Source organism: Megascapheus bottae, chromosome 1 (genome assembly GCF_031878675.1).
Source record: "Megascapheus bottae isolate mThoBot1 chromosome 1, mThoBot2.hap1, whole genome shotgun sequence".
Lineage (NCBI taxonomy): Eukaryota > Metazoa > Chordata > Mammalia > Rodentia > Geomyidae > Megascapheus > Megascapheus bottae.
The window spans coordinates 103,008,482-103,034,772 of NC_143509.1; the positions used below are offsets into that span (position 1 = coordinate 103,008,482).

The 26,291-nt window shown below is 51.2% G+C and overlaps 1 protein-coding gene across 1 annotated transcript in view; it reads right to left on the reverse strand.

Annotated features, from left to right (window-relative positions):
* C2cd2 (C2 calcium dependent domain containing 2) overlaps nt 1-26,070 on the reverse strand; it is an 80,048-nt gene extending 53,978 nt beyond the window's left edge. The window contains exons 1-5 of the mRNA XM_090349603.1: nt 25,721-26,070; nt 15,796-15,894; nt 7,180-7,299; nt 3,268-3,372; nt 1,063-1,185 (exon numbers count right to left, since the gene is read on the reverse strand). Coding sequence (XP_090205729.1) covers nt 1,063-1,185; nt 3,268-3,372; nt 7,180-7,299; nt 15,796-15,894; nt 25,721-25,990 — 717 coding nt within the window. The 5' untranslated portion in view covers nt 25,991-26,070. The remainder of the gene's footprint in view (nt 1-1,062; nt 1,186-3,267; nt 3,373-7,179; nt 7,300-15,795; nt 15,895-25,720) is intronic.
* Nucleotides 26,071-26,291: the final 221 nt, after the last annotated feature.

The following is a 26,291-nucleotide window of genomic DNA, read 5'->3' on the forward strand; positions in this document are numbered from 1 at the left end:
TGAAGGTCTGAGTAAGGCCTCCTCTCTCCTCTCTTCACTCTCCAATCGCCATCCTCCCCCACAACTGGTTTTCCTGAAGAGCCCTGACCAATACATATGCTATTCTTACAGTATTCTGAAAATACATTTTAAAGCATTGCCAAACTCCACAGGAGTGCTCACTGATTGAGTTAGGATGGCAGGGAGGTTTGAACTCAGGAAGGCTCACACTGGTGAGGCAGGAGATTTCCTGCTGAGCCATGCCTCCAGCTCCTCTCATTTTGTGCTGGTCATCTCTGAGGTGGAGTCTCACTTCCTGCCCAGGAGGGCAGCGCGATCCATAGATTATTTGAAGCTTCTCTCCAAAGCTGGCATGATGGATGTGCTCAGATGGACTTCCCTGCCCTGTTTGCTCCCAGTCTCAGTCTCTCAAATAGGATGGCAGGCGTGAGTCAGCTGCACCCAGCCTGAACCTTTTGTTTCTAATTCATAGACTCTAAAATAATTGTGTACTTTCACACATCTCAACATTGACCTTCAGGGCTATTCAGGCCCCTCAGCTCTGTAAAGATCCCCCAAGACAGGATTCCTGGAAGGGACCGGGACACCCCCTGACCTAAGGGGATGTGTGGCTGGCCCTGCTCCTTAGAAAAACTGAGGCCCCAGTGAATGTCGACAGCCCTCCCTGTAGGGCTGGGACGCCCCTGCTGTCCTGTCCCAGAAGTGAAATAGGGGCACAATGTTGTCCCATATTTCCAGGACCTTGGTACCCCGCACATAGCCCAAACTCTCCAACCAACTAGCATTTGTCCCATGAGCCATGCAAAGCAGGAGACCACGATGGCTCGGGGGGAGACAATGTTGGTGCCTGCCGCTCTGAGCCCAGGGAACTCTGGGAGCCTCAGCCTCACTCCTGACCCCCTCCTCCAAAGGCCTTGGCTGGTGGCTCGCAGGCACCTTTGGTGAAGCCTTGGCTTCAGCATGGAGGTGGAAGCTCTGGAAATGCACAGTCCCCAGAACTGCAGCTGTATCCCAGCAGAGCTCAGAAGCCAGGCCCTGGGCCCCAAGACCAGCTGGACTTACCTGAACTTCCTGTACATCTGTGGGCCTGGCGCTCAGAACCACGGACGGAGAGGCAGAGCCGACCAGCTGCTTCAGGATGTCCTTCAGCACTTCAGATATGGTATCTGCCTCCCCAGCCTGGGCCTGGGAGATGAGAAAGAGAAGCTGAGGTTGACTTCAGATATGGTGTCTGTCTCACAGCCGGGGCCCAGGAGGGAGTCAGAATCTATCCGTTACCACGTGCCGGGCACCTGCCGCCAGGCAGACCTGACGTTACCCACAGCCAGGGCAGAGCTGGCTCTCATCCGGGACTGCGGCTCTCCACAGGCCTGGGAAAGCACTGAGCACAGCTCTCAGCCAGAGAGAAATCCAACACCACACTCTGTCATCCACAGACACGGCAACGTTTGGCCAATAAACACACAAGCCGTAGAGGGCTGCAGCCAGGCTGAGAACACAGGTTCTGGAGAGAACCGGTGTTGCCTTCAGCTGCTGCGTCTGTGGGTCTGCGAGGACTCCTACACAGAAGCAGTCAGGGTCCTGGTGCTCTGGAGGGGCGTGTGAAGGGGTCACAGGGCACCAGCCCATGCCACTGCTTGAGCAGGGTGCTCACCACTCAGGCACAGGTCAGATCTCAAGACAATTTTTTGTCATGCAGGATCTATTTATGTATTTTGCCATGCCATCCCTGGAACTGTAGCTCAAGACAACCCTGAAGTCAGTATGAATCCCAGGCCGGCTTCGGAGCCCGGCGGTCTATCACTCAATCCGGTTCCCTGAGCTTTCAGAAGTTAGTCTGCAGCCAGTCTGTGCGGTCCCCTGGAATTGGCTGGCCGGTCTCCTTCTCCACCAGACTTCTTATAACAAAGTCAGTCCCCTTTTTCTTGGTGGCTTGAACTCGGCTGGGCTCTGTCCCTGAGCTCTTCAGCTCAAGGCTACTGCCCTACCCTTGAGCCAAGCCCCACTTCCCAGGCTGGCCTTGAACTTTGATCCTCATATCTCAGCCTCCTGAGTAGCTAGGATTGCAGGCGTGAGCCACCGAGCCCAGCTCAGTCCACTTATTAAAACTGGTTCTTGGCCAGGATCTCTAAAATAGTAAGAATCAAAACGTCTGGCCCATGGCTGGGTTCTACGTATTTACAAGTATTAATGTGTTAGTATAGTTACATGCATCAATCCTTTCAACAGCTTGAACCAGGGCACAATGTAGGCCGGGTCCTACAGCTCATTCGCAGCAGAGCCTGGAGTCCAGTCCAGACAGAACCATCCTCTTCTCCCCACCAGACAGACCCCTGACAATCCACCCTTTATTTCAAATCCAGTGAATTCATGGGACCTAGTGTCAGCTTTTTACAATGCACATTCCATTGGCAGGCAGTACACTTGCAATGTCTGCAAGATGTTACCAACATTTTCAGCACTCCAAAAAGCCAACCCCAGACCTCACCCCATTAGCCATCACTTCATTGGTTTCATTTACCAACGAGGAGAGGGGAGACACACCCCTGAACAGGGCAATGAACCAGTGGCAACACACTATGCGGAAGAAGACCACAACAATACGAAGACATAAAGGTTAAAATATTTCCTGACAGGACTGGGGATGAGGCTTAATGGTAGAACACTTAGATTCAGAAGCCCTAGCTAGGTTCCATCTCCAGGACCACCAAAGGGAGAAATTACACGCTTAAATTCACATATTTCAGCTGAGCTCAGTACCCGAACTAGAGTCTAAAAACAGAATCAAGTTACAACAAAATTCCATGAAAGCCTCCAGAAAGCAACTTCCCGACAAGCCAAGTCTTAATCACTGCTTTTCTGAACTTCCCAGCAAGGGGGACCCCAGTGTGAACCCAGTGCCTCCTCACTGCCACCTCCATGCCCACGTTCTGCTCCTCAGTTTTCTCCCTCAAACCTTAAGACCCAGAGAAACTGCCCTTGGTCTCGGGAGCATCCTTCAGAAAAAACAGGAAAAGCAGAGCCGCCTGTGGTCCGCCTCTGGGTAGGAGGGAGACGCTCAGGTGGGGAGGAGACCAGCCAGTGGCAATGCCAAGGGGCGTGTAGCCATGAGCCCCAGCAGTGGTTCTCAGCTGTGGAGGCACGCCAGCGCTGCCAGGGCTGCCAAGGCCAGCCACAGCCTGCGGCAGTCCAGCCTAGTTCCCTGGAGATTGTCCTAACGTGCACAGAGCTCTCCCGGAGGGAGAACCGCAGAGACCAAGGACTGACCTCTCTCAGACCCCGGGGCTGGATCCTAATGGCTGTTTCTGGCACATGGTTGAAGGACCACCTGATCTGGATGTCTTCTCTCTTCTCTTTCACATGGAACTCCAGCTAGGAAAACAAACAGGCAGAAGGTCACTGGCCGGCCGGCTGTCTTCCCCAGAGGCATGCCTGTGCTGGCACTGTGTTCACTTACTCTCAGACAAACGCTCAGCCCCCCTTCCTGGCCTCCTGTGTGCTTTCAAAATGCAAAGAGGACCTCGACTCTTTTCTGGCCTCTTCCTCAGCCCCAGTTCCCTCAGCTCTGGTGGCTCACTGTTGATATGGGTCATTTCACTGTGCTTCACATTTCTCTTTCTGGACATTTCACCAAGACAGGAGGAAGAGGAGGGAGCCCAGCTGTCCATCCAGTCGCAAACACAGACCTCCCCAGAGCTGTGCCTGGACACAGTGGAGCCCTTTTCCCTCCTGGACCCCGTGAGCCTCATCTCTACTCAAGCCCCGTCTGATCCAATGTATTTGGGGGAGGAAGAACTCCCCGAAGAAGCCCACACTAAAGCTGGAGCCTAAGCACGGGCAGACACAGCATAGGACTCAGCCAGGACCCTGAGGTGGACAGAGCCCTCTGCCCTCTGGGTTCTTCAGGTGACCCAAAGCAGTCACTAAAGCCTTTAAAAATGGAAGAAGATGGCAGAGAGGGCCCAGAGGCCTGGCTGGAAGATTCTCCCCACTGTGGCTGAGGGAGGAGGAGGAAGGCACCACAGGCCAAGGAGCATGGTGATCTGGAAGCAGTTTGTGAGTGGCGTCCTGCACCTCAGGGGACTGGCCCAGCATTGAGCCAGGACGCGAGCGTCACTGTGGCTGCAGACATGGCCCTGGCCTCTGGGACAGCCTCCTGTGCTGTCTGGGTGGCACCCCGTCTGGGCCACATCTCCACCCCAGGCCCATCCCAGGTAGTGGGGAGGATGTGGAAGGGAAGAGGGGGAAGGGAAGGAGGGGGGAGGGAAGCATGGCTTCAGCTGTGTCCAGAAGCAGGGAGGGAATAAGGCTTCCACTGCCCTGCAATTGCAGACAGTTCTAGAAACAGTGTACTCTAATTTCACTGCCACAAGGAACTACACAGTGTTCCCGGCTCTACTGGGCAGGTGTGGGCACTGGTTCTGGCGGGGAGCACCTCCATGCACCACAAGGCTGAGGCAGCAGCAGAGGCCGCCCCCCGCTGGGACATGAAACCTTCGTCCACTCTGTGTGGCTGCCTGCTGGGTGGGTAGGGGAGATCCACACAGCCCTTCCAGACTGTGCGGACACACCTGATGCTGACACACCTGCCGCTGCCATGGCACCGAAGCTTGGGTGCAATGAATAGACTCAGGTTGACACCCCCAGCCTGTGTGCAACCCTACCAGACCCACTCAGTTTGGAAGCATACATCAAATGTTGGGTAAGGGCTGGGAGTGTGGCCTAGTGGTAGAGTGCTCTCCTAGCATGCACAAAGCCCTGGATTCGATTCCTCAGTACCACATACACAGAAAAGGCCAGAAGTGGCACTGTGGCTCAAGTGGCAGAGCTCTAGCCTTGAGCAAAAAGTGTCCAAGGACAGTGCCCAGGCCTTGAGTTCAAGCCCCAGGACCGGCAAAAAAAAAAATGTTGGGTAAGAATGTTTCAGGCATTGTTGCCCCAAAACTGTGGGGGTGCACGTGGGACGAACACATGACAAGCCTGTAGTGTCAGATCTCAACAAGGTCTTCCACTCCCTAAAAGGAGTAACTGGGTAGGGGTAGGGCTAGGGTAGGGTTCAGACAAAAGCCACTTAGAAAGTCTGTGGGAGCTGGATGTTTTTAAGGGTGCCTCTGAAAGCAAAGCCTGTAGTGGGAACTCATCTTCAACATTAGAAATCAGGTTTAAGGACAGAGGAGATGAAATATGAGGTCAAGTCAGTGGTGACTTCTACAACAAGCCCAGAAATGTGCAGTGTCTAAACACTGGCTAAACGGAAGCATTTGGAGAATGTTCTGCTTAACAGAAGAGACGTGCAGTCCTGACAACGTGAGCATCTAGAAATTTCTCTGTCTATTATAGATATATGTGTTTTTCTCTAAAACTAGATGGATGTACTATATACTATATAGAAAGGTAACATGATTTTTAAAAAGTACTTCAAAGAAAAGATAGCATTTAATTTTCAACATCTCACCAAAAATTTATTTATACCAGCATATTGCCCCGAATCTTAAGGACAATGGACATTAAGAAAGAGGTCCATGGGGCCGGGAGTTTGGCCTAGTGGTTGAGTGCTTGCCTAGCATGCACGAAGACCCAGGTTCGATTCCTTGGTACCACATACATAGAAAACAGCCAGAAGTGGTGCTGAGGCTCAAGTGGTAGAGCTCTAGCCTTGAGAAAGTCCAAGGACAGTGCTCAGGCCCTGAGCTCAAGCCCAGGACTGGAGAGAAAAAAAAAAAAAGACAGAGGTCCACTCTACGGGTCTGGGAGTTTGGACTAATGGTAGAGCGCTTGCTTAGCATGCAAGAAGACCCAGGTTCGATTCCCCAGTACCACATACATAGGAAAAAAACAAAAAAGGCTAGAAGTGGTGCTGTGGCTCAAGTGGTAGAGCTCTAGCCTTGAGAAAGCACAAGAACAGTGCTCAAGGCCTGAGTTCAAGGCCCAGGACTGGTTTAAAAAAAAAAATGGTCCACTCATCTTTAGGATCTAGTATAGATACTTTTTCTTCTTGTGTATACTCTACTGGCATTATTACAGAAACTAAGACGGGACTCTAGTTTTGGTCATGAGGTTTGAACTCTGGGCCTGGGTGCTGTCCCTGAGCTCTTCAGCTCGAGGCAACCATCCTACCGCTAGAGCCACAAGGCCACTTCTAGTTTTCTAGTGGTTAACTGGATGGAGATGAGAGTCTCATGGACATTAGTGCCTGGGCCAGCTTTGAACCCTGATGCTCAGATCTCAGCCTCCTGAGTAGCTAGAAACCTGAATTTTTTTAGCATACAAGAATAAGGAGTCTTTTTTTCTTTTCTTTTCTCTCTTTCTTTTGTACTAGTCCCGGGGCTTGAACTCAAGGCCTGGGTGCTGCCTTGTGAGCCTTTGTCTTAAATGTTAGCTTTACCACTTGAGCCACAGCTCCATTTTCAGCTTTTTATTAGTTTACTGAAGCTAAGAATCTCCCAGACTTTCCATTCAAGGCAGGTTCTGAAGAGTAAGCTCAGATCTCAGCTTTCTGAGTAGCTAGGATTCCAGATGTAAGTCATTGGTATGGGCTCTTTTTCTTTGTGTGTGGTACTGGAGAGTAAATCTAGCACTGAAACATGCTAGATACTTTATCACTGCTTATCTTAGTTTTATTTACTTTTTGTACCTGTCCTGGGTTTGAATTCAGGGCTTGGGCATGGTTCAGTAGCTTTGACATTCAAGGCTGTCACTCTATCAGTCATAATTTCACTTCGGCTTTTCAGTTAATTGGAGACAAGAGGCTCACAGTCTTTCCTTCCGGAGCTGGCTTTGAATCACAATCTTCAGATCTCAGCATCCTGAGTAGCTAGGATTATAGGGAGGAGCCACCAGTGCCAGGCTTTAAATTTGAGATACTTGTCATCTTCCTAAATTGCCCAGGCTAGTTTTAAACTTGTGATCTTCCTGCTTCAGCCTGCTGAGTGGCTGAGATTACAGGTGTACCACCATCATGCCTAGCTTGGTGTGTTGTTATTCTTTTTAAGTTGACTTCTCCCAAAACTAAGGAAGCAATGCCCAGCCTGTATGCTCTGCTGTCTCTCTAAGATAGTGCCACAATAGGTAATTAGTAAAAGCTCAGACATTCATGGTCCCTAACTCACCAGAGAAACCAGAGGGTGACAGGTTTGTGGGAACCATTTTTCCAGGTCTGGCTACTTTACTCAGTCTTACCTGTAAGTGAAACGGAGACAGGTGCACATCATACAGCTGCTGCCCTGGGCTGGTAGTCGAAGTGGACTCTGTGGTGACCAAGAACTGCAGGGCCTGGCCCACCACATGGCACATCACCACCTGGAGAAGGCACAACGACAGGTGAGACCTCACAGAAAACATCTGCCTTCCCAACAGTGCAGCCTGGACCTTTTCTTCTTATAAAGACAAGACCCAAAGGGTTTCAAACTTAGATAAGAATTCAGAGTTCCTTCTTTCCTTTGATCAGGGGGCCTGGGAAACTAGAAGCCTTGCTTCCTGATCAGTTTCTCAGGAGCTAAACTCTGCCCTGATACAATCTAGCTGCGACCACTCTACATGCAGAGCAGTTTCTCCTTTAAAATTCTGGTATTATTTTTCCACAGCAGCTGAACTAAACTTCTCTAAACATTGTCGTTATTCCTGCAGAATAAAAACCATAAGCAATTTTCTCTTCCTCAAAATAAGTCTTAGGAAGAAAATAAGTCACAGGTGTTACAAGTAAAAAAATTTACCCAGAAGCTAAAAAAAATTGCTTCGACTAAATAATTTTAATATAGCACTGTTTTTCATAAATGTGGAAGTAATTTAAAGCACCTATGAAATATTAAATGATTGCAGCATTACATAGCTGTACCAATAACAGAATTTCACAGTGAAATGTTTTCCAAAATAAATATCTAAAGGCAGAGACAAGTAATTATATTAAGAATAAACTAATAAGCTATAGTACTGACAGGTCATCAAGCATTCAGAGGTTTTTGTTTTGTTTTGCCATCACGGCCCAGAAAAATGGGTAGTTTCTGCCACAGGACCCCATAGGAATAGATCTTCTAAAATGATCCCAGCATCTTCAGGCAGGATTCCAACAAGCACAGGGCCGGGTGGGTGCTGTCCGTGTGGTCAGGCAGGCTGGGCCCTGGAGAGCAGGTTAGTGAAACAGTATAGTGGGCTACCAAAGGGTTTGCTCCAAGCTGAGCGGCAGGGAGTCTGGGGTGATACAAGAAGAGTTTCCACTTTCCCCAGCCCGTCAGCTGACCCTGCTGCTGGGAATTCACTTAGGGAGGAAGAGAAAATTCTTTAAATCTCTGGTGGATTTATCAGAATCGAAAATACTAAGAGGAAAGATTATCAAAATAATTACTTTGCCAAGGCGGGCTATGACACAAAGTTCAGGGCTAGGCCCTTTGCCTTTTCCTTTCTCATCCCTGACTTCCCACACCCACTCACCCACCCACAGCCCACATCCAGCTCTGTCCCCTCTACCCACCTCTCCAACTCCAGCCCACCCCACCAGCACCGAGCCCTGGCATGGAAGCATCTGGCATCCAGGAACGGAGCCTGGGGTGCTCAGAAAATCTTGCCTCTCTCCCATCCTGGCAGAAAGTTGTGCAACTCCTATTTGCCCATGCTGTCAGAACCCATGCTGTACATTCATCATCTCCCAGTTCACAAAGTGTTGGAACAAAACATGTTTGGATAAGGAGTGTCACCTATTCAGGTTAAAAATAAATGCTCTATAAACAATTCCATCGGAGATATAGATTTTTAAGGCCACATGAGCTCCAGGCACCTATGGGACCAGTGACTATCCCTCAACCCAGGCCCAGGCCTCTTACTGCTGAAAAGTCAAGCCACAACGAAACAGATATTGACAGTCATGTCTTGGGAATCTTCAAATGAATTTCAACTTAACTCAGAAAACGTCTTGGGCTAGGTGCTGACCGTTCATGCCTGTAATCTTAGGGATTCATTAGGCTGAGATCTGAGAACTAAGGTTTGAAGCTAGCTTAGACGGACAAATCTGAGGCTCTTATCTCCAATTAACCAGCAAAATGCTTGAAGTAGACGTGTGGTTCAAGTGTTAGTGTTCCAGCCTTGAATAGAAAAAAACCAAGCAAGGTCCTGAGTTCAAGACTCAGTACTGGCATGCTGGCAGGGGTGTAGGGGAAGACTTAGTTTGTGCCTTGACTTTCCTATAAGCAGCTTTGATTTCCAGGACAGAATGCTTCCCATCACTCATTCTCTGAAAACACAGAACACTCAAGCACTTAGTTAAAAGGAAGCAAATAAATAAGTCAATAAAGAACTCAAATAAAAAGACTTTAAAACTTCAGGCCTACATACCATACTGCAAAGCCTGTGATAGCCAACCTCTCAAGACACACCAGTAAAGCCAGGAGGACAGGCTTGGCTCTCATTCTTCCAGTCCCCCGGGTAGGGGTGGTTCCCCCTTCCCTATGGGCTCTCACTTTGTTTTTCCTCTGTGCCAGACTCGGGGCTTGAACTCAAGGTCTGGATGCTCTCCTTGAGCTTTTTTCACTCAAGGCTAACACTCGACCACTCAAGTCACAGCTCTACTTCCTGATGTAGTTAATTGCTAGTTAAATGGACTTTCTCTCTATGTGGGTTGGCTTTGAACCCCGATTCTCAGATCTCAGCCTGCAGAGTAGCTAGGATTACAGGCGTGTGCCACCAGGGCCCACTCTCATTCTCTGAATAACAAAGCCAGCCACCTTCGGTACTCAGCAGGGAAACTCACTAAAAAACCATGCAAAACCACCTCAACATGTGGCTGCACCCCAAGAAACCTCTTCCACTGTCCTGACAGGGGACAGCCATCAGGGCCCAGCTCTTTGCCAGAACAACTCTGCCTTGATGCCTGAGAGCAAGAATGTCCCATTTGCAAATGGACAAGCACAAATGAAAAAGAGGTTTAAAAACCAAGTAAGCTTCTTTTAGTGTATTAAGGTGTTATCCACAGGGAGGATTAACTTCTCCCGGCCACGCAGACCAAGGCTTCACTGTCAGACAGGGTCTTCTCCCTGAGGGGCCAGCAGAATACCAAGAGCCACTGCCAACCTCAATACCTACAAATGACAGACCCCAGCCAGGACTAGACTTCCCCCAGCCCAACTCTGCCTGTGAAATGTTCTTGCTTTCCCGGGAGCCTTCCAGAAGTGTGGGTTATAAGGAGGTGCTGAAGGACAATTTGACTTGGTTTTAAGCGTCACCATCTAAAATGCCAGATACCAGTGTTGGCTCTTTGGAAAGTCACCTCCAGCAGGGTCCAGGTATCTGGAGGCCAGGGCAGGAGAGTCCCCACCATCAGGGCTCCACAGAGCTGAGACCAGGAACAAATCCTTCTCCCCCACCCGGCTAAACCACCAGCCAGGGACCTGCTTCCTTCTTTAATGTTTCTCCCATAAGGGAAGCAAGGATCCTAAATGTTATATACCATTCATTTCCAAATCAGCAGAAGGCTAATCTGGGATTCCCAGTCTGCTCGGTTCCTTCCGTAGAGGAGGGCCCCCCACCCAAGCTGTGGTGGAAGGGGATGGTTTGCCCCAGGGAAAGGAGCAGGATACTGCCTACAGATGAGAGCACACAGCTTTGAAGGAGAGCACCAAGCCCAAGTTCCTTGCTGGAGCAGACAGGGGAGCTGCCATTCCTCTCTGCCCTCCCTCCAGCTGCAAGGCCTTAAACTCGAGAAGCCACATGTGCTTTCTCATTCACATCTCCCTTTTTTCTTGGAATTCATCCGTTTCTTTGCACATGGAACCCAACCGTTGGGACTTCAGGCTGAGTCCCAAGTTTTGGTCTTGCTAGCCAACCAGCAAGATCCCTAACACCTGCAAGCCCCATGGCTCTCTTTCACTTTCTTCGTCAATTAAGTGTGTGGTACAGTGGCCTCAGCTCATTCTCTTAGAATCTAGAGAAATGGAAGTGATTTAATTCCCTTTATCTCCAAAGGAACTAGGAACACGCTGGGAAAATGCATCTTAAAGAGTTAAGTGGTGGAATGCTTTTTCTTAAGTCACACTATGTAAGAACTAATCATCTGTGGCTCCCAATTAGATATCTTTCCTGGTTCTGCAACCTATGCTCACCTCAGTAAATATGCTCAGACAATAAGAACAGGACATGAATCCTCAATTTTAAATTCACTCTTTTTTTTTTAGCCAGTCCTGGGCTTGAGCTCAGGGCCTGAGCACTGTCCTTGGACTTTCTCAAGGCTAGAGCTCTACCACTTGAGCCTCCGCACCACTTCTGGCTTTTTTTCTAGGTATGTGGTACCGAGGAATCGAACCCGGGTCTTCGTGCATGCTAGGCAAGCACTTTAACCACGAGGCCAAACTCCCGGCCCTGAATCCTCAATTTTAAAAAGTAAAATCTACTAGAGCTAAATACTATCAGAACATCTACAAAGTTTGCCCCATTTGACAGCAAAGTCATCACATGTGGCTGAAATAAAAAATATCAGAAACGGGACCCCGAGTGTGGCCTAGTGGTAGAGTGCTTGCCTAGCGTGCACAAAGCTCTGGATTTGATTCCTCAGTACAACATACACAGAAAAAGCTGGAAGTGGTGCTGTGGCTCAAGTGGTAGAGCTCTAGCCTTGAGAAAGCTCAAGGACAGTGCTCAGACCCCGAGCTCAAGCCCCAGGGTTCCCCCCGCAACCCCCGCCAAAAAAAAAGTCAGAAACAAGATGGCAGCCAACCTCAAGGCATGCTAGGTAGATGGGTATGTCTGCACCAACAGGCTACTTCCCCCCAACCCCCTGCCCCTGAAGTGTCCCTTTCTGTGCTTGCCATCCCCTCCCTGGCTGGGATACTATGAAATGAACAGGGCAGCTTTTCAGTGACACTACAAGGAGGTACTATGCATATGGTATGTGGCTTAATGTGGGCAATTTATATCTTAAAAAGATGTTAGGGAATGTGCTATTTTCATTTATGGACTCTGTAGGAGAAAGGGGAGGAGGGAGGGAGGGAGGGAGCGAGAGAGAGCGGAGGGAGGGATGGGGGAGGGAAAGAGATTTTCCTCTAAATGGATGGGGGGGGAACGGGACTGGGTCTTTTCTGGACTGGCAGTTAGCACTTCCTATTCAGGGCCAGGTTACTGTCACCTACCCCTAATGTTATATATTCCAAGAACCACACCAAACCTTGGAACCCCCAAGGATCCTTTCACCCTGCATCCTTCCAGAGTCAGCCTGTGCCAAAAGGCTGACCCCAGCCAACCAGCCAGCAGGTGCTGACTTTTTAGGAGGCATAGTTCCTGGGAAGGGAAGGGAAGGGAGGAGAGGAGGGCAGGGCAGGGGAGTAGAGGGGAGGGCAGGGGAAGGGAGGGGAGGGGAAAAGGGGGAGAGGAAAGGAGGGGAGGGGAAAGGAGGGGAGGGGAGGAGCCAGCAGCTCCACTGGACCTCAGAAGACAGGATTCCCCTGTGGAGCCCCCACCATCAGCCCGGGAAATGATGCCAGTTCAAAACTGTTTCACAGACTATTGGCATGAGGATATTAGCTTAAATATCAGGTTGATAGAATACCTGGCATTTAACTCATATGAAGAAAAAAAATAAAGTCCTAAGCTTCCTGACTGTAACTAGAGAAACAAAAATGCCCAACTGTGAACTACACTGTCCTTCCAGACCAGCGCGGGGCTGGTAGAAGGAAGGACAGTCTCTACAGGCAGAGACAGATGCACACACCCCGGCACAGACCGTGGACTCTGAATCGCAGGGGATCCCTGTGAGTGTCCACGTCTTTGTGGGTTGCTATGGTTTCACAGGAACGGGGATGGCGAGTGTCTTCAGTTCTTTGTTGACTTCTCTTTTCTTCCTCCTGTCTCTCTTACAGCAGAGAGGGCAGCAGGCACGTCAGTGAGTGGATGAGAGCAAAAATGGACCCTGCTGGGCAGCTGTGTGCCTCATTCTTGACATCTTCCACCTCAGTTTCCAAGCTGTACAATTCATCTTCTGGCAGAAGACATGTGAATGAAGACGGGCACAAGTCCCACTCACAGGCTAAGATCTGCGGATCCCAGTTCAATGTCAACCCAGGCAGGAAAGTCTGTGAGATTCTCCTCCTCAATTAATTGCCAGAAACCTACAAATGGAGCTGTGGCTTAAGTGGTAGAATGCCAGCCTGAAGCAAAAAAGCTCCAGGACAATGTCCAGGCCCTGAGTTCAAGCCCCAGGAGAAGCACCCCAAACAAATAAAACCACTTTTAATTGGTCCTTACACAGGTAGGAGCCTTGGTTTATTTAGAAATGGAGCCAACCAAAGCTGCTTGGAGTAAGCAGCTTACACAACGTCTCCAGACCCCTCCTGGTGGGACCCTACTTACACCAGCAAGTTTTCCGAGCACACATGACACTCAGAGACACTTATCCCATTTGCTCAGAAAACACAGACTCCCTCAGCAGTCAGTCTGGGGTAGCAGGCCTCCAGCTCTCTCGTCACAGTAGTTTCTGCCAGAGCATGTCAGATACACAGAACCAATCGTGTGGCCTGTAAGGGCCCAGGCACCCTGCAGAGGACAGGCTGGCTCTAGGGCCACTCACTCCAGTGCTAAGCGAGGCTGCTGTCTTCTGATGGAACCTTCTAGAAAAGACTCTTCTCGGGATGTGCGGGAAGAGAACGTAGGTAGAACCCTGTCCCTTATGTAAGAGTGTAATTGGAGTCTGGCAAGAAGAAACGCCTTCACTGCCTGTTGAGACTAGCAGAGGCAGCGGCAGGCTCCAGGCAGACCAGGCTCCTGTGTGAGACGCCGCCAGGAAGAGCCTTTCCTGCCCAGGCCCGCTGGAGCCTGAGCCCGGCTGCGCCCGGCCGTTCTTGTACACGTCTGAAAAGGTAGCCGGAGGCAAGCTCGGAAGCTGGACTGGAAAAGGGCACCATCCTCGTGGGGGAGCTACGGCAACCAGCGACATTCCACCTTTGTCCCTGGCTCCTGGCACGCAAGCCCCCAAACCCTGGGTGTCTCCCAAGTGATGGGTCATCTTGTGTGCTAACAAGATGACCTCTAAACAGCTGGAGGGAGTTGAACCCAGGGTCAAATCCAATGACCAACTGGGCAGTGTCGTGTCCAGTCAAAGCAATGAAGCCCCTTGCCAGGTGGTGGGCCTAAACATAAACACTGCCCCCACCCCTGGAAGGGCAGAGCCCCACCCTGCCTGCTCTTCCACTTGGCTGGTCTTGAGTCAGACCCTCTAATCGTGAACTGCACGTAGCAAGGAAACAGAGTTCCATGAGCCCCTTCTACAAGGTACAGAACAGACGCCCCGACTGAGTGCCAGCCAATCAGAAGAGACTAAACCTGTAACTGGGAGATGGGTGACAGCTGCCAGAAGCTGGGGTCAGAAGGGACTTGACTTGCAGGACAGCTGGTAGCAAGGAGTTTAGAGTCCCGGCAAGGAGCAGAGTCCCAGCAGCTCCTGACTTGGCCGGAGGTGGCAGAGTAGGCATCCTAAACCTGACCTCAGCCTCACGGAATCTATGCTATGTGGGCAGTAGGGCAATGGCTCAAAGTTCAGGGCACCCCATCCAGGCTGGGCTGGCTCTGATCTGTTGAGGGTCCAAAGAGGGCTGGCTACAGCTGACTCACAGACAGAGGTCACCATGCACTTCCACTGGCTCCAAGTATCACTGTTGGACAGACCCTGGAGATGGGGGCCCGTCCTCATTCTAGCTCACCACTGTCCCACAGAACCCTGGAGATGGGGGGCCTGTCCCCATCCTAGCTCACCACTGTCCCACAGAACCCTGGAGATGGGGGGCCTGTCCCCATCCTAGCTCGTAATTCTTTCTCAGGAATTACACAAATGGGGGGGCCATGTGGGGGTGCTGGCTAGGACTTCAATGGAAGTATAGAAGCCAGGGAGAGATGGGTGGTCTACACAGAGAGCCTGGCCACTAACTAAATTAATTAGGAAGAGGCATCAGTGTCTTATCTTCACTTGACAGAGGATATTAGGTGATGTCTCCCAAAGTGAGGCGTGGTACCTCACGTCCACTGGAAATGCACACCAGAATCTGGAGCCCCGAGGGGCCAGGGCGTTCCACACACTCAGAGCAGGGTTTGGTAGATAGCCTGAGTATCTGGCAATTGAAAAAGTCAGAGCAACCATGCAAACTAGTAATTACAGCAATACTAAAACAATATCATGTAAGAATGACGTGGGACAGACAAGGTAACCCTCGAACTTGAGAAAACTGTTCTCCGGGCTTGGCCCAGAGCTCTCTTAGGACCTGTGGAATGCAATGAGGCTCATCCATGAACTGGAAGTAACAGGAACTCTATGACTTCCTTCAGGGTTCAAATGCGACATCACATCAGAGACCCCACGTCAGCAGCGCTCGCCGACACTGACTCTTCCATTTAAGTTCTGTATTGTGATTCCTTTGGTGTCTCTGTGGTTTCACAACCACCACCACTTGTAGAACATTTTGTCTCACCAACAAGAAATCTGTGCCCGTTGGTCCTCATTGCCACACTCCAGACTACCACTGTGTTGCAACTCTACCCACTCTCTGTATCTACCGACTTACCTATTCTGGATATTCTGGACATTTCATATCACGACATCATACGTGGCGGCATGTCTTCAAGGTTTACTATGGCGTAGTACCAGTCAGTGCTGCTTGCCTTCTGAAAGGCCGAATACTCTTTTTACCCATGGGCACAGCCCATTTCGTCTGTCTATTTGTCCACTCACTGACCAGTTCTGCATTTTCAGTGATCCTAAACACAACATCCCAGCCTGCCGGCGACCTGGTCTGGCAGGGCACGCCCATGACATGCTGGCTCCCGGCTCACCTTCTCCTCTGCCGACTTTACCAGGCTGGACACTTCCCAAACCGCCAGCTCCAGGGGCTGTGGCTGCGGGTCCTGCCGGAAGGAGAGTGGCGGAGGGTCCTGGAAGAGAAGTGGTATGCTTTGGAAAAATGTTACACTCTATAAAACTCTACATTTAAGAAAACCCAACATGAAGTCACCGCAACGGTGAAATATCAGCAGGGTCACAACCCTGAGAAGCAGCCCTTGGTGGGCAGGCCCGGGCAGGGGGAAAGGACAGCAAACAACAGCAACCCAAGAACGCGCAGCAGGAAAGCAGAAGAGGTATGTGGAACGCTAAGTCGAACACAACTGACGGGCTCTTCATGACCCTCTGAGGGACCGCCAGCGCTGCTGGCCGGCACAGCGGTGCCACCTTTCTGTGGCAGTCAGCTCCTCTGGTCTGAGGAATGGCCTTTCCCTGCTGCGTGAGGCTGCTGTGACACTGTGACTTATCAACTGCCCCATCTCTTCTCCCACTGCCCAGGCAAGGGGTGGGAAGAACCCCCAGGGTCTTGCCTCTCCTGAGCTGTCTGGCTTCTACCCTCTGGCCTCATAGTTCAAGACCACCACCACCAGCCCCGTTTATACCTCAGCTCCTCCTGGTAAAGGCTTCCCATAGAGCCGGGCACAGAGGCTCACCCTTGTAATCCAAGCTACTCAGGAGGCTGAGATCTGAGGATCAAGCCAGACCGGGCACAAAAGAACCTGAGATTCTTTTTTTTTTTTTTTTGCCAGTCCTGGGCTTGAGCTCAGGGCCTGAGCACTGTCCCTGGATTTTCTCAAGGCTAGAGCTCTACCACTTGAGCCTCAGCACCACTTCTGGCTTTTTTCTATGTATGTGGTACCGAGGAATCGAGCCTGGGTCTTCGTGCATACTAGGCAAGCACTCTACCACTAGGCCAAACTCCCGGCCCCAAACCTGAGATTCTTATCTCCAATTAGCCTCTAGAAAATGGGAAGTGGGACTTGGCTCAAGGGTAGGGTGGTAGCCTTGAGCTGAAGAGCTCAGGGACAAAGCCTAGGTCAAGTTCAAGCCCCAAGAGCCACCAAAAGAAAAAAGAAAAAAAAAAAAAGGCTTCCCATAGCTTAAATTACCTTGTGTCCATTTTGGTTCTTGCAAGTAAAAAAAAAAAAAAAAAAATCTCCGAAAGACATAGTGGCTCTTATCTTTAATCCTAGGTACTCAGAAGGTTAAGATCTGAAAAGCATAGTTCAAAGCCAGCCCAGGCAGGAAATTTCATCCAAGACATTCAATCTCTAATAGACCAGCAAAGCGCTAGACGTACATTCATTGCTCAAGTGCCAGCCTGGAGTGAAAAGCCAAGTAAAAATGTGAGGCCTTGAGTTCAGCCCTACTTCTAATACACACATTAAAAAAATGAGATTAATATGGCCACAGACAATAAGATGAACCCTTTATAAAAGAGCAAGTGAGGGTTGCAGTAGCCAATCTTCTAAACATGAGCTTTCCACAGAGGCTTCCAAACATGGAAGCAAGACGGCTCAGAGCTAAAAATCTTTCAGAATCCTTTCCTGACACACCTTCTGAGGATGGGTAAGGATGCGGGCCACACCTTCGCCTCTGTGGGCTCCACTCCAGGGTCTTGGTGGTGAGTTAGTCCCAGGGATGAGAGGTGGCCAAGGGTGGGGGGCAGAGACAGCACAAGCCGTGCCAAGCTGTGGGGTCAGCAGAGTGCAGAGCCAGCAATGAGGTAACCACCCGTGGCGTCTGGGGAATTCCCAATCACCAAGGCGGGCCTAACGGCGAGGACCACTTTGATTTATGTGCTCCTAACCTCACCCCCACATGTCATGAAATCCAGCACCGAGGTGGATGAAATCAGTTTCTGGCTGTTCTTGTGGCATCGCCCCTGGCTGGAGTTTGTTCTGGTGGGGGCTGCGGGCCAGAGGCTCCCGGAGAGGACAGACAGAACTGTCTGAAGTGCCTCTGTGGCTCAGAGGGAAGCACCCAGCACAGAGCCAGTGTCAGGCACCAGCTATTAGGCCAGCAAATTGTGCAGTGCCTGTTGTGAGCAGCGCAGATGCACCTCTCAACCTGGCCGGCCTCTGCTTAAAACATGCAATGTTTTACTCGCAAATGTATTAGCAGTAGTAGTATTTTGGCAGTAGTGAGGTTTGAACTCAGGGCTTCTGCTCTCTAGGTACACATTCTAGCACTGAGTCATGCCTTGAGCCCCGTGTCTTGCTGGCTCATTTTAAGACAGGTCCTGCTTCCTGCCAAGGTGTGAGCCCAGGCACAATTCGCCTGCTGTAGCTAGCATGACAGACACAGCCACACATCACCACACACAACTCTGTTGGGAAGGAGCTTTGAAAACTCTTCTGCCCCACTGGTCTAGGACGGCAAGCACCCCAATGTCACCCTCACAAGAATGCAGGACTACAGTGTAAGCCATTGTGGCCATCAGTGCTGGGGACTGAGCATGAGGCATGGTGTAAATTATTACATTTAAAGACAGAAACCAGGAGTGTGGCCTAATGGCAGAGTGCTTGCCTAGCATGCAAGAAGCCTTGGGATCAATTCCTAGGTACCACATACAAGAAAAAGCTGGAAGTGGTGTCATGGGTCAAATGGCAGAGTGCTAGCCTTGAGCAAAAAGTCTCCAAGTGCAGAGGCCAGGCACAAAAAACCAAAGCATTCAGCCAGGTGCTGGTGGCTCACACCTATAATCCTAGCTACTCAGGAGGCTGAGATCTGAGGATCTCAGTTCGAAGCAAGTCCGGGCAGGAAAGTCCATGAGACTCTTATCTCCAATTAACCACAAGAAGACTGGAAGTAGCATTGTGGCTCAAATGGTAGAGCACTAGCCTTGAGCTGAAGAGCTCAGGGCCAGTGCCCAAACCCAGAGTTTAAGTCCCATGACGGGCGAAAAAAAAAAGGGATAAGTTAAGCGGTGGTGGCTCATGCCTGTAAACCTAGCTACCAAGAGGCTGTGATCTAAGGAACATGGTTCAAAGCCTGGCAGCGAAGTCTGTGAGATTCTTCTCTCTGAATAACCAGCAAAAGTCTGGAAGTGGCGCTGTGGCTCACATGGCAGAGTGTTAGCCTTGAGTGAAAAGGGTAAGGCACAATACCCAAGTCCTGAGTGCAGGCCCTAGTCCTGCTATTAAAAAACAGTGTTAGAAAGAAAACACCAGAGAGAAACCAACACTAACACATGAGCCTGACACGACGAATAAATAACATAACTGCCCTGAAGGGGCTGGGATGACAGGTCTGGCCTAGAAAGCTTCAGGAAACAAAGTTCCGACTATACACAGACAGTGAAAATGCACAGTAAGTGCTGACAGGATGAGGGTGGCTCCATGATCCGGAAACCACCAGCATAAACTAAGACTGATCAAAAAAGAAAACAGTATCACACCCCCGTGTCTTCATTCCAATGTCTTCTCTGGGACCAGAAAGTTAAAAATGAGAAAAAGAGAAGGCTAAGAGGTTCTTGGTACGGCTGCATTGGTCGACAACGTACCTAGCAGGAAGAAAAGAACCTATAGTCATTGCTCAGAAGCTAAAGACAGGAAAACAGACACGAGTACATGCACAGCTGTGCCCCGTCCACAGAAGCATCCAGAAGGAACAAGAGCCAAGCAAATGAGCACGCCCAGATCGCAGACTCCTGTCCAAAAGCTGCAATCAAGGGTGCTCAGAGGAATGGCTGGATCTGGGGCCAGAGGAGGGGAAAAACACAGGACAAACTTCAAGCAAGAAGCGGAATGCAAACCATGCATGTTGAGAGAAGGATATACTGTCTCAAGCTCACATGAGAGCATTCGAAGCGATAAATTGCCATGGGATTAGATTACAAACCACAGAATAAAACAAATATTCATGAATCTACATTGATGTAAATAACCAGTTAAAAATATCAAAGGAGAAATAACTGCTTCTTCTTACAGGATGACAAATGTAGGAGAGCAGAAGGAAAATCCATCCCTAAACACACTCCAGGGAAGTCTCTGTGGACGATACACCAACAACCCGAAGTTCACCAAGGAGCAGAAGGGATCGTAGTCCCAAAGCGGCTTCCTATAACAAGCATTCAATATGGGGGAGAAGCAGCAGGCAAAGCATGAGGAAAAGCCTGCCAGACAGCACCTTGTCTAACTTCCTGGCTGCAAGTCACCCCAGCACCACGGGCTCTGCATTTACAGGGGTGCCACTGCTGCAGCTGGGTACCCTCAGTTCAACGGGGGAGAAGCACTCAAAAAATGGAGGGGCATTCATCAAAATAATGATCAGCGGCTAGACACTGGTGGCTCATGTCTGTAACCCTAGCTACTCAGGAGGCTGCAACCTGAGGATCCTGGCTCTAAGCTGTGCAGGAAAGTCCCTAAGACTCTTACCTCTGAATTAACCAGCCAAAAGCCAGAAGTGGAGGCGTGGCTCAAGTGCTGGAGCACCAGCTTTCAGTCAAGAGGCAAATGGACAGTATCTAGGCTCTGAGTTCAAGCCCCATCGAGGTCATAAAACACAAGGTAAAGAAGAACCCAGACTCTGGAGCTACCAATTACCAAATGCATGTCTCCTAGACTCCTGAGGGCTTCCATTCCAGTCTATTATTAAAGGTGCCCTGACAATGTTAACGTCTGTGCTCCATTAAAATGTTAATTTCATGGGGTTGTGAATTACAGCAACACTGTACCAGAGTTAACTTCTTGAACTGTATGATGCTAATTTCTCTAATATGAATTACGGTAACATTGTACCAAGGTTAATTCTTGGTTCTAACCATTGAGTTGTGATGCTAGAAGGTTGGTGAAGAGTATGTAGATATTCTTGAATTATTTTTCAACTTTTCTGCCGATGTAAAACAAAAAGTTTACCAAGGAGACTTTTGCAAAGAGCAGCCCACCTTTCAAATTCATTATATGTCAGACATTTTGTTGGAAGGCCCACACAAGGCTCCTCTCATCCTTCTGGGATCACACTCTGCTTCCTGGATCGAAGCCAAGTCACCCCATTCACAGAGTCAGGACTTGCCAGGCTTGTGAAGCTAGCAAGTTCTGGATTTGAACCCCTGCAGCCCCCTCAAGGGCTGCCTTACACAGCTCTCAGGTGGCTAAAGAAGTCTCCTTTCTCCTCAGCATCCTGCAGCGGGCCAGCGGGAGACACAGTGAGCTTTGGCTGAATTCTGGTTGGCAGTGACCCTCCACGCACTCTCCTGAATCCCTGTCTTGTTGGGAGCAGGGCTGAGTGCTGAGAGCACTGATGCTGGGCTTTCCGGGGACATCTGCAAAGTTACAGGCCAGCTCCTTTCATGTTGACTCTTCAGAAGTGAAAAACAAAGCCCATTACACAGCTTGTTCTGCCAGGCCAGAGGGCTAGGGTCCAGACGTCCGATGTGCACGGCCCCTCCGCCAGGCCTGTCCCTCTCACCCTGCTGTTCACCAGGGCCTGTTCCAAGCCAGCTGTGCACTGGGTGCTGGGACTGGAGCTCTGCCCTGGTACACAAGGCAGGAAGCACAAATAACCACCAGGTGCCAGCTAGGGGAGAAGCGCAGGGGGCCACCGTCGGTCAGTGCAGCCCAGCAGGAGTCAGGGACCTTTGGGCTGAGAGCTAAAAGACTTAGAGAAGGTAAATAAGGAGAAAGCAGACAAGCATCACAAGAAATGGAGGCACAACCACCTGCAGAAGGCCCCAGCAGGAGAGAGCTGGTATGAGGGGAGGGTACAGAGTTAGCAACCCTACAAGCCCCTTCCCCTCTGCTCAGTTTCTTCTTTGAGAAGGGCAGACTCAGGGCCCTACACAGAAGAGCTGCCACAATATCTCCAATGGATTTGCTGTACCTCAGTCACTGTCATTGGGTTTTGTAAGCACAACTCAAAGGTCATTATGTGAGGAGAAAACTCTGTTTTGTTTACATGTAGTTTGTAGAAAATGACAGACAAGTAAAAGCCATTTGTATCCTGTTCTAAGAAGGTCACACAGTATCCTGTTCCCACCAAGACTGCATATTGTCACACAGCCTTGGTTAACTTTCATCAAAACATTCTGAAGAAATCCCAGGCTGGCTGGGAGCCAATGTCTCCTATCTGTAATCCTAGCTACTCGGGAGGCTGAGATCTGAGGACGGCAGTTCAAAGTCAGCTCAGGCAGGAAGGCCTAGGAGACTCTAACCTCCAATCAAACACCAAAAAGCCAGAGGTGGAGCGGTCAAGTGGTAAAAGGCCAATCCTTGAGCAAAAAACTTAAAGGACTAAGGCTCTAAATTCAAGCCTGAGTACTGAAAAAAATCATGAGCGTGCATGCATGCGTGTGTGTGTGTGTGTGTGTGTGTGTAGTATAAAGTAACCAACAGCTTTAGGGACCCTCTTGATTAGGTCCACTGCCAGCGGGGCTCAGGGGAGTAACCAGGTATGCGTGGTCATGAAACCCCACCCTCGCGCAGGGACCAGCGCTGTCACAAGGAACATCAGCTCAGGGAGGAGGCCTTGGTCTATGGCGATGCCACCCCCTGCTAGCACACAGGCTCTGGGAGCCAGCGAGGCAGTGGAAACAATCGCAGGGCTCCCAGGTGGGTGGCGGGTGTGGACCATCACTGGTGAAACTGATGATTATCACCAGTTCTTCTGTACAGTTCGTGTAAACACAGGCAGAAGGGGAAACCTGAGCAGCTCCTTGAGATGACAGGAGGGTTCTGAGCTGGGGCGGCCTGGGTAGCTGAGACACACTGAGACCTGCTCTGGGTGAGCACGGGTGAGGCCATGGATGGAATCTGGGTGTTTGTAACACCTGGCCGTGTGATGACCCATGAGAGACAGTGCTTCTGACCCTCCATGGAGGATCTCCGAGTGTGAAGGGACAGGGCTGGACTCGGCCCGTGGAAAGCACGTGAGGGACTTGTGAAAATCACACTCCCTCAGAGCAGGGCTTCTAAGTGTGAACCAGGAGGGGGGGACGGGCGTGGGGGTTCTCTGGGCTCTTTGCACATCTGCACATCTCTAAGTCGGCTGGCAGCTCTGCAGAGGTCTCCTCTCCTACCTGAACACCTCACCACCATATAACATGTAAGTCTTTCTGGAATGAGGGTTGGAATCTGGGACCCTCTCTGACACCCCAAACTTACACTGCTGCAACTGCTGGTCACTGGAATATAGAGAAGACCCTGGGATCGGTACCAGAGCCACAGCTCGGTCCTCAGATCCCAAAAGAGCTGAGCCTCTTGTGTGTAAGATGACTAGACGACCTTACCCTTGGGCCCGTCCTGCTGGGTCTCCCCCAGAAGACACACTTGGCTCTGGGAGCTGGACATGGTTCCCACAGGACAGAGTGGCTGCAGCCACCAGTGAATGGATCCTGAGGAAGCCAACCCAGTTCTAGATGAGCTGCCGCAATTCCCCCAGCTCAGGCTTCAGCCCCACTTCTGGAGCAGGAAGTGGCTCTAGCAGAAAAGTTGAGGATTCCAACCCTAAACATGTGGCTTACATTTATAATCCTAACTACTCAGGTAGCTGCGATCTGAGGATCAAAGTTCAGAGCCAGCCTCATAGTTAAAAAAGTCTGTGCGACTTCTATGTTCAACTAGCCAGCAGGGCCTGAGTTCAAGCATCAGGACTGGCATACACACCCAGAAGTTTGGGGTTCCTAAGCATCTTAAAATACGGAACTGTGGTAGAGCCTAAAATGGATGAGGTTACTACCTCCAGTGGATAGAAGACACCACTCTGCAGTGCTGATTCTATAATGGAGCTACGAGTGTCTCTCTGTCCACTAGTGATAGGCTGCAAGGTCCCCTCCTCCCCGATGAACAGTGATGGGACAGTGGGGGGGAGGACCACTAAGCGGTGGCTCTCTGTGCAGAGTGCAGGCTGGGAGTGTCAGCCTTAATCTCAGATTAGTAGGAATTAAGGTGAGGGGGGTGCAGGGAGAAACTCCTGTAGGCAGGCGTGGCTGCCCAGTTCCCAGTGGCACAAACACCAGCACCACTCCCCTACTCGTCATTACTCTCACAACAAGATGGCCCAGGACACAATGAAGGGACAAGTCAACAGCAGGGAGGCCACTTACAGAGATGCTATCTACCTGCAAAACCATCCATTTCAATTCAAATCAACCACCCCTCCCGGTTAGGGTGGTTCTATGCCAAGAAAACAGGACATGGCCACACTCGGGAGTGTTACCGGATATCCAGAGCCCATGTAGGGCCATACGTGCGGTGGCTGCTCTGAGATGCCAGGCTGCTTGGAACCTGAACTCAGTACCTTACAGCTGTGATATCTCTGACCTCCACTCCTGGCCAGTAGCAGAGGACAGAGAAATGCAAAAAAACACATCTCCTCCCACGCCCTGAGTACTTCTCCCAGCCCTCATCCCACATTACCCCCGAGGATGCTGGTTATTCAGGTGACAGGTTTTCACCCCAAACCCTCGAGCAAGACCCATGCCAGGGCCAGAGATGTCCCGCTCTTCACTAACGCTCCAGGCTCAAGGAAAGCCAGGAATATTTTGTCTAAGATGGTCAGCTTTTTGGAAGCCAGTCAGGAAATGACTGGACATGACGCCAACCACCCCTAAATTTATAGAGAGGATGGGTACGGCCTTTGGGCGTAAGATTCCCTCAGGAGCGTTTGGCTCAGGACTTTGCTGGTACTCTGCAGGGAATGTGAACAAGACCCGCATCCACTCAGGCTACCAGCCCCGAGTCAGCTCAGCACAGAAGTAAGACCTGTGACAGTCAGATCCAGAACAGCAGTTTCACAGGGGAAAAACCATGTTTGCTCCTGTGTTTGCTGACCCTGGTTGGTGTCCAGCTCTCAGTTGCTGGACCTGAATTCTAGGTACTGAGATAGATGTCAGCTAGATGACCCCGAAATCTCCAACTGTACCAAAAGGTATGATTATTTTTTCCAAGGGTTCAGAACAAAGTCTATTGGATCGTTGGATTCATTGGCTTTTTAAAACTCTGTGGTCACATGTGCCAAGGCCAGGGCACAAAGACCAGACTGCGAGCCTGCTGTGGTATATTCTGAAGGCTGATGGTCTAGCCTGGGGGCACTGGCTGTCTCCAAGGCCAGCAGCCCCAGACTTCTCCGCAGGGTCTCCCAGCGGTTCAACAAGGGGGGCGGGGGGGGGGGCACCATAAGGCAAGAAGCAGCTGCAGTGCTAGAAGATGCTTATGCCTTAAACCCAAATACCTCGGAATACCTCCAAATAGCAGACGCCAAGAGTTTGTCATTAAGCTAAAATGTCATAAAAGTAAAAAATAAGTCACCAGCAATAAACGATGAAAGAAACAAGGAGTGTGAGGCACAAGAGTCAGCAACAAGCCCCAGGGTCTCAAGTCAAAGCAGCTGAGTTCATACCCAGGCTCGCCCCACAGGCTGTGTGGCCTTAACTTCTCTAGGCCTCAGTTTCCCCACCTGTAAAATGGTCTTGTGCTGACTCAGAGATGACATAGAAGCCTAAACCCTCATCAAAATGGCTGGCCGAGTGGCTGGCCCTCACACAAATGGGTACTATTTTTACATGCCCAGAAAAGCAAGCCTTTTTGAAATAAACGCCTGGCAGAGTTCGGCTTGATTAGAGACGGAAGCATATTTGGGTCACAGTTACTCATTTATCAGGTGCAAGATCAGAAAGTGTCCCACGCACACACGGAGTGGCCAGGAAGGGAGGCTGGGCAGACGGGGGGGGGGGGGGGAGGAAGGGAAGGGAGGGGGTGGCCTCTCTGAGCGTCCCCCAGCAACTCTGCCTTGAGAAGCCCGGTCGCGGCTCCTGACTTTGTCCTGGAACCCCATGGGGTCCTCCACCTTCCCCAGCCCCCGGCGGGCTGGCTGGCGGGGGCAGCGGGGCGCCTCCGGAGAGTTCGGCCCCGAGGGTCCCCACCTGCATCAGCCGCCCCCCGCCCCCACCCAGAGCTCCGAGGCTCGCCAGAAACTCACCCCTTTCCTCCGGGCCTCGCCGTTCAGGGCGGCCACCCAGGCCGCCTGCCACTGGCTCCTCCAGCTGTCCAGCGTCAGGATCCAGGAGAGCAGCGCGTCCGGCTCGGGGCGCTGCGCCTGGCCGGGCTCCGCCTGCGGCCGGGCCGGAGCTCGGGCCCTGGCCAGAGCCCACTGGACCAGGTACAGGCCCACCGTGACCAGGGCGGCGACGAAGAGCGACACCAAGGCGAACCACTGCACCTCACCGAGCCACCACCCCAGCCGGCCCATGGCGACGGCGCATACCCGGCCAAGCCGGCTCCAACTTCCCCGCGCAGCCCCCGGGCCGGGGAGCGAAGCCTGCGGGCGGCGGGCTCAGGACATCCGCTGGCGGCCGGCCGGGGGCCGGAGGGGGCGCGGCGGGCCGGAGCCCAGCCCGGCGCGGAGCCCCAAGGCCCGAGGCTGGGCGGGGCGCGTTCCGAGGAAACGCCGGGCCGCGCACGCGGCGGCCACGGCCCAGCTCCGCGCCCCAATCCCCGCACACCTGGGACGCCCGGACGCGGGAGCGGCGGGGCGGCGGGCGCTCCGGACC